This window comes from Mandrillus leucophaeus, unplaced genomic scaffold, assembly GCF_000951045.1.
Source record: "Mandrillus leucophaeus isolate KB7577 unplaced genomic scaffold, Mleu.le_1.0 Scaffold332, whole genome shotgun sequence".
NCBI lineage: Eukaryota > Metazoa > Chordata > Mammalia > Primates > Cercopithecidae > Mandrillus > Mandrillus leucophaeus.
Window position 1 is genome coordinate 356007 of NW_012103499.1, and position 8130 is coordinate 364136.

General features: G+C 48.1%; 1 protein-coding gene across 3 annotated transcripts in view; it reads right to left on the reverse strand.

The window, feature by feature from the left end:
- Nucleotides 1-1819: 1819 nt before the first annotated feature.
- NACA (nascent polypeptide-associated complex alpha subunit) overlaps nucleotides 1820-8130 on the reverse strand; it is a 13947-nt gene continuing 7636 nt past the window's right edge. For 2 of the 3 annotated variants that reach the window (XM_011988508.1, XM_011988509.1), the window contains 6 exons: nucleotides 4278-4363; nucleotides 4038-4115; nucleotides 2914-3060; nucleotides 2411-2539; nucleotides 2135-2257; nucleotides 1820-1945 (listed from right to left, as the gene is read on the reverse strand). In XM_011988508.1, coding sequence (XP_011843898.1) covers nucleotides 1931-1945; nucleotides 2135-2257; nucleotides 2411-2539; nucleotides 2914-3060; nucleotides 4038-4115; nucleotides 4278-4363 — 578 coding nt within the window. In that variant the 3' untranslated portion in view covers nucleotides 1820-1930. Of the gene's footprint in view, nucleotides 1946-2009; nucleotides 2258-2410; nucleotides 2540-2913; nucleotides 3061-4037; nucleotides 4116-4277; nucleotides 4364-8130 lie in introns of those variants that run through there. The other variant, XM_011988507.1, reaches the window with a different exon arrangement.

Sequence of the window (8130 nt, forward strand, 5' to 3'; positions counted from 1 at the left end):
AGGCTGGAGTGCAGTGGCGTGATCTCGGCTCACTGCAAGCTCCGCCTCCCGGGTTCACGCCATTCTCCTGCCTCAGCCTCCCAAGTAGCTGGGACTATAGACTCATACCACCACGCCCAGCTAATTTTCTTTTGTATTTTTTTTTTTTTTTGAGACGGAGTCTGGCTCTGTCGCCCAGGCTGGAGTGCAGTGGCCGAATCTCAGCTCACTGCAAGCTTCGCCTCCCGGGTTCCCGCCATTCTCCTACCTCAGCCTCCGGAGTAGCTGAGACTACAGGTGCCCGCCACCTTGCCCGGCTAATTTTTTGTATTTTTTTAGTGGAGACGGGGTTTCACCATATTAGCCAGGATGGTCTTGATCTCCTGACCTCGTGATCCGCCCGTCTCGGCCTCCCAAGGTGGTGGGATTACAGGCGTGAGCCACCACACCCGGCTGGCCTCATTTTTTAAGGAGACCAAAAGACTGAATTCTATAAAAATGCCTTAACTTCTTTAGTTCTAAAGCCCAGTTTTAGATGTTAGCCACATTTATTCCCATTTTAACATCTTCCTTCTAGGTGTATTTTCACATATTCATTTTAGGATTCTTGCCTCTACATTTACTTGTAACTTTCCCATTTCTAAATTGTAGCCCTTTGATTTTTTTCAAACCATTCTCTGACAACTCAAACTCAGTTTATTTTTCTTGGAATTCCTACATAGCTATCTGTAAACTAACTGTTATGTTTTAGTTAGCCTGGGACAGTCCTTGTTTTCATTTATTGTCCTAATATATAATTATGGCTATCCCAATCAGAAGCTACTTTGTAGATTAAAATGTCTGTAGAGAATTTGCTTAAGAGCAGAAAGTTTACAATATACTCAAAATCTTCCCCTTCAGGAGGGAGCCTTTTCATGTATCTCCTACCTCCTCTTCAACTCCCTACCAAGCTCTTATATGTCGAGGAGTTACAATGTAAACTCCTCAGAGGACACAGAAGCCCCAGTGTGCATTCAGAAAGATTGGAGTTCAGTGAAGGGGCTGATTACTAGATACAGAAGAATCAGGATCTGCTAACAGTTAACATCTGGGAAAGTGGAAATGAGAAACTAATTTTTTTTGAGACAGTGTCTCACTCTGTCACCCAGGCTAGAGTGCAGTGGTGATCTCAGTGATTCTATTTTTTGTAGATGCAGGGTTTTGCCATGTTTTCCAGGCTGGTGTCAAATTCCTGGGCTAAAGTGATCCACCTGCCTTGACCTCCCAGTGTTGGGATTACAGGTGTGAGCCATCCCGCCTGGTCAGAAATGAGAAACTTTATAGTCAGGTTGTATTTCCTAGTTAGGAAGGTCCTAACAGCCTAGTAAAGTAACTTTTTTTTTTTTTGAGACATAGTCTCACTGTGTCGCCCAGGCTGGAGTGCAGTGGCACGATCTCGATCTCCGCTCACTGCAAGCTCTGCCTCCTGGGTTGATGCCATTCTCCTGCCTCAGCCTCCCGAGTAGCTGGGACTACAGGTGCCCGCCACCACACCCAGCTAATTTTTTTGTATTTTTAGTGGAGACGGGGTTTCACTGTATTAGCCAGGATGGTCTTGATCTCCTGACCTCGTAATCCGCCCCTCCTTGGTCTCCCAAAGTGCTGGGATTACAGGTGTGAGCCACTGCGCCTGGCCAGTGACTTGTTAAAAGAGGTATAAAGTCTGAGATTTTAAGCGGGAAATCTGTGGCATTAAACCTTATCAAATGAGGGAGGCCTTAGGAGTAATTAACAAATTATTAGAACCTTTACAAGTTTTTTGTTTGTTTTGGGGGGGGCGGGGAAAAGACCAGTCATTGACTGAGTTCATCCAACAAGAAGCCATAACTTTATTTATGATAGAAACAGTACAAATTTCAAACCAAGCTGCAGTTACTCCTTTGAGACACCAAAAAAAGTTGCTTTCAGATGGTTACATTGTTAATTCCTGTAAGAGAGAAAAGATAATTAGCGGTTCTCATAGGCAAATCAGAACTCAGGTCACTAAAACCTACAGCAACTCAGAAGAGGCTCTGGAATGAGGTTCCCTAATTGGCTGATATTTAGCAGACAAAATAAAGTCACTCGTAATTGGTCAGGGCAGAGGGAGTCAAGGAACAAAGGCTTGAACACTTACCATAATCGCATTTACAATATCATTACTGTTGTTCTTCAGGGCTCGGACGGCCTTTGCTCTCGACACATTTGCTTGTGACATGACCAATTCTATGTCCTTAACTTCTACACCTGTTTCATCGACCTAAGAGAGGAGAGGGAAAAAGCAGTAAATTAAAGGCAAAAACAATTTCAGCAGTTCTTTGGAGTCTCCTCAATCTAGTTTTTAATATAGCTCACCAACACGAACACATTGCTATATGGCGACAGTTAACATATGAAAGATTTCCTAGTATACCTCTTCCTCTTCACTCTCCTCTTGTACGGTTGGAGTCTGTGTGTTTTCTTGAATGTTTGAGACAGCTTCACCTTGAACTTTGAATTTCTCAGCAGCTGCTAGTTGTGCTTGCTGGGATAAATCTTCGATCTACAGGGTAGAGAATACAGATTCACGTGAGTAGATCAGCAGTCTTTGAAAAATAAATCATATAGTTTCACAACTCTCTGTAAACCCACTTCAGGTAACATATTGTACGGCTTTAAACTGCTTGCCCTTACTCGCAGTAGAAAGAGTAGTTTTTAGGTTTAGAGCGGTGGTTCTCAACTAGGGGGTAGTTATGTGTCCCAGGAGATATATGGCAATGGAGTTTTTGGGTAATCAAAACTGGATGTAATGCTGCTAAGCATCCATAATGAACAGGATAGCCCTTCCATAACAGAGAACTACCAGAGGCAAAATGTCAGCAGTGCTGAGGTTGAGAAACCCTGGTCTAGAACAATGCCCAAGAAAAGTTTACTCACCTTGGCTTCCCCAAAAACTATGTAAGTATCTGAAGCAGGGCTCTTGTAGACATCTGGTTTTGTGATGACAAAGAGGATATTCTTAGATTTCCGGATAGTGACTCTAGTAACTCCTGTAACCTGTCGAAGACCCAGTTTGGACATAGCCTAAAGAAGAGAAAATAGTATAAGGTTTGCAACCTCTTTAGAAGCAGCCTAAAGAAGCAAGGAACATAATACAACAACCAAAGCAAAGCTTTTCCCCAGGCTGAGAAAAGTTCATACAAGAATAGAGAATGGGGCCGGGCGCGGTGGCCCAAGTCTGTAATTCCAGCACTTTGGGAGGCTGAGACGGGCAGATCATGAGGTCAGGAGATCGAGACCAGCCTGGCTAACACGGTGAAATCCCGTCTCTACTAAAAATGCAAAAAAAAATTAGCCAGGTGAGGTGGCGGGCGCCTGTAATCCCAGCTACTTGGGAGGCTGAGGCAGGAGAATGGCGTGAACCCGAGAGGCAGAGCTTGCAGTGAGCTGACATCCGGCCACTGCACTCCAGCCTGGGCGATAGAGTGAGACTCCGTTGCAAAAAAAAAGAGAATGGGTTTTCTGCCATAGTAACTTCTGCTACTTTACTTTTTAATTTTTGGAGACAGGTCTTGCTCTGTCGCCCAGGCTGGAGTGCAGGAGTGCAATCTCGGCTCAATGTAACCTCCGCCTCCCAGGTTCAAGCAACTGCCGTGCCTCAACCACCTTCGTAGCTGGGACTACAGGAGTGTACCACCACGCCCTGCTATTTTTTTTTGGTATTTTTAGTAGACAGGGGTTTCGCCATGTTGGCCAGGCTGGTCTTGAACTCTTGACCTCAAGTGATCCACTCGCCCTGGCCTTCCAGAGTGCTGGGATTATAAGTGTGAGCCACCAATCCAGCTACTTCTGCTACTTTAAACAGGATTCTACCACTACTAAGAATTGGGTTCAGTGTATACTGCTTGGGTGATGGGTGCACTAAAATCTCAAAAATCAACACTAAAGTACTTACTCGTGTAACCAAAATACCACCTGTTCCCCAAAAACCTATGGAAATAAAGAGTTCCACTCTGTATAAAGGTGCTTCATTAGATCCTGAAATCCTTTTCAAATCTTACCTTCCGTGCCTTCTTTTCACTCCGACTCTGTTTTGCTTTACTGACTGGTTCTTCATCAATTTCAGCTGCTGCCGCCAGCTAAGAAGATAAAACAGGTATTAGTTAACCAGAATCCAAGATCCGGATAGCACAATTTCCTTGTGGGTTTTCCTTTATGAAGGTTCACAGTTCCAAATACAAAAGTTGCCCTGATCAACCCTGCTTCCTTGACCCAATACCAGTTAGTAAGAGAATACCCACCTGGGCTTGTTGTGTGGTTGCCTGGGTGGAATCCTGTTCTTCAAGCTCTGGTACTGATTCATCACTGTCAGATTCTGTTCCAGACCCTAAAATGAGAAACAACTTTTACTGCTTTATGGTAGAAATTATAAGAGAAGGTACTTCACTACATCCTGCCTGGACTACAGGTCAATGCTTCATGCAAGACCTAAGAATGTTAAATGTAAACCAACTGGCTTGTGTGAGGCCAGCTTGATAGCCCCTAACTTAGTCACTAACTAGTGGGTACACATCTAGTAAAGACCCAGCCCTAACCCCAGAAATGAAAAGTAATCACTAGAAATAGCTGAGCAGTTTAACATACTGTAACTGCTTTCTTTCCCTCAAGGTCTTTGTTTCTTGGCACAGGCAAATAATGACCCCTATGACTGACTCTAAATTTTACCCAACAGTCCAATTATCCCTGTAAAATTCTGTCAGAAGGTGCCCCCAGATACACTTAAGTGAAAAAAACAAAATCACACCATAGAGGCACAATAGGTAGGTTGGATTTCCCCTCAACTTTTTTTTTTTTTTTTTGAGACAGAGTCTCACTCTGTCACCCAGGCTGGAGTGCAGTGGCGCCATCTTGGCTCACTGCAAGCTCTGCCTCCCGGGCTCACGCCATTCTCCTGCCTCAGCCTCCCCAGTAGCTGGGACTACAGGCGCCCATCACCACGCCCGGCTAATTTTTTGTATTTTTTTTTAGTAGAGACGGGGTTTTACCATGTTAGCCAGAATGGTCTCGATCTCATGACCTTGTGATCCGCCCGCCTCGGCCTCCCAGAGTGCTGGGATTACAGGCGTGAGCCACCAAGCCCGGCCTTTTTTTGTATTTTTGGTAGAGACAGGGTTTCACTGTGTTAGCCAGGATGGTCTCCATCTCCTGACCTCGTGATCCGCCCGCCTTGGCCTTCCAAAGTGCTGGGATTACAGGCGTGAGCCACCGCGCCCGGCCATTCCCTCAACTTTTAAACGGGGTTGGAGCAAGTCAAAAGCAGTCACATGCACATATTCAGCCTCATTTTCAAACCATTCACCCCAGCAATGTGATCTAATCAATATAGTTAGAAGATTCTCAATGATGTTGACCTGTATCTCTTAATTTTTCCAAACATAATTCACATAAATTTATTTCAATTCAAAGGCCAAGCATCAGTAAAGACTACTGAGGAAAAAAAGCATATACCTGCACCATTTTCAGGCTAGGAAAAACAGGTTTCTACATTTTTATGAGAAGGAAGTCCCTGGGCACCTGGTCATTACTAAGTCTAAGAATTGAAAAAGAAATACAAATAGTTCAATTCTCCAATGTTTTAGCAAATCTCAGGCCCAGGGACAAGGTTAGTTAGTGATGTGGTAGGGATTAGAGCAAATTAAAAGGTCTGGCAGGTCTTGGTTTTCAATGTCAGATCAACTAGGTAAAATAGATGGCATGGTAGGCTCAGGGTAGTCCGGGCCACATTGTACTGAATGATACACAATACACTATATATCTATCTGAAGTGATGAAAACCAAGATTTTGTTTCATATTCCTAGAGCTTTTGCATTTAAAATGATCATTCTATGTTCTATGTCCAAACCCAAGCAGATTCACTGGAGAAAGCGGTGCATCACAGAGTTAGTATTGGTGGGTAGCCCCCAAGAGGGGTGTGGGCAACAGACACACCATGCACACGGCAAACCAAGGCAAATACCCTTGTTGTTCTTCATAACAGGCTGCTTGGCAGAGGGGGTTGGGACAGGGATTCCAGCAGCTTTAGGGGTGGGCATGTTGACGAGGACTGACTGGAAAGGCACTCCCCCAGAGATTGGTTCCGGGGGTATCAGAGGCGGCAGCTCATCCTCATCAGCAGGGGCTAGGGGTTTAGAGGGTGATTCCAACACCAGCCCAGGAGAGGACAGCAAAAATTGCTGTTTAGGAGGCAGAGTGGGAACTGGGGAGGGAGCAAGAGGCAGAGAGACTGGTGGGGTGGGTGGTGGAGAGACAGATGCTGATTCAGGTTTAGGAAGGACCTTCTCAGAGGCAGCTGCTGTTAGAGGGGTGGATGCCTTAGACTCAGGAGGAGCCAAGGGGCCCTTTGGGGAATGAGAAGCATCTTTGCCTTTTGATGTCTTTGAAGAGCATTTCTGAGCAGGGAGTAGAGGGGCTGGAGCCACTGTGGAAAGGGGTCCTTTAGAACCATTGTTAGCTGAGGGATCTGGACACATAGGAGGTGAAGTAGCAGAACTCTTTTTGGTCTGTGGACCTTTCCGAGTGGGAGCTGTGATGACTGGCGTACTTTCTGGAGCTGGGGCAACAAGTACTTCTTTGAGAGCTGTGGGGTCTTTCTTTGCTGGAAGCCCTTTAGATGCTTGAGGAACAGTGGCCCCCATTTTACATGTGACAGAAACTGGGGAGGCAGGGAAGTCTTTGAGGGAGGAAGGAGTCACAGGTGGGGAAGTGGGGGTCCCTTTGGGGGCTGGAGTTGCTGGGCCCTTTTTGGGGGATGGAGGAGTCACAGCTGGAGTAGGGGCCCCTTTGTAAGAGGAAGGAGTCACTGCTGGGGGACTGGAGGCCTCTTTGGAGGATGGGGTAGCCGGGGCTTCTTTGGGGGCTGGAATTGCTGGGCTCTTTTTGGGGGAGGGAAGAGTCATAGCTGGGGGAATGAGGGCCTCTTTGGGGGCTAGAGTTGCTGGGGTCTTTTTAGAGAGAGGAGTCACTATTTGGGCAATGGGGTCCCTTCTGGAGGATGGGGTAGCTGGGACCTCTTTGGGGGAAGAAGGAATCACAGCTGGCAGAATGGGGGCCCCCATGGGGGATGGAGTTGCCGGGGCCTTTTTGGGAGAGGAAGAAGTGGGAGCTTGTTTGGGGACTGAGGGCTCCTTGGGGGAAGGAGGAGTCACTGCTGGGAGGGTGGGATCCCCTTTGGAGGATGGGGTAGCTGGGCCTCCTTTGGGGGCTGAAGTTGCTGGGGCCTTTTTGAGGGAGACAGGAGTCACTGCGAGGGGAGTGGTATCGCCTTTGGATGGGGTGGTTGGGCCTTCTCTGGTGACTGCAGTTGCTGGAGCCTTTTTGGGGGAGAGAGGAATCACTGCTGGGGAAGTGGGGTCCCCTTTGGGAGATGGGATAGCTGGTCCTCTTTTAGGGGAGGGAGGAGTCACAGCTGGACCTCCTTTGTGGGAGGGAGTTGCAGCTGGGGGAGTGGGGTCCTCTTTGGAGGATGGGGTAGTTGGGCTTCCTTTAGAGGAGGGAGTTGTAGTTGGGAGAGTGGGGGTCCCTTTGGGGGAGGGAGGAGTTGCAGCTGGGGGAGTGGGGGCCCCTTTGGGGGGTGAGGTAGCTGGATCTCCTTTTGGAGAGGGAGAAGTTACAACTGAAGGACTGGGGGCCTCTTTGTGGGGTGGGGCAGCTAGATTTCCTTTTGGGGAGGGAGGAATTGCTGCTGGGGGAGTGGGGGCACCTCTGGGGGATGGGGTAGCTGAACCTCCTTTTGGGGAGGGAGGAGTCACAGCTGGGGGAGTGGGAGCCCCTTTGTGGGGTGGGATAACTGGGCCTCCTTTTGGGGAGGGAGGAGTTGCAGCTGGGGGTGTGGGGGCCCCTTTGGAGGATGGGGCAGCTGGACCTCCTTTTGGGGAAGGAGTTGCAGGTGGGGGTGTGGGGGCCCCTTTTGGGGAAGGCGGAGTTGCAGCTGGGGGAGTGGGGGCCCGTTTGGGGGATGGGGTAGCTGGGCCTCCTTTTGGGGATGGGGTAGCTGGGCCTCCTTTTGGGGATGGGGTAGCTGGGCCTCCTTTTGGGGAGGGAGGGTTTGCAGCTGGGGGAGTGGGGGCCCCTTTTGGGGATGGGGTAGCTGGGCC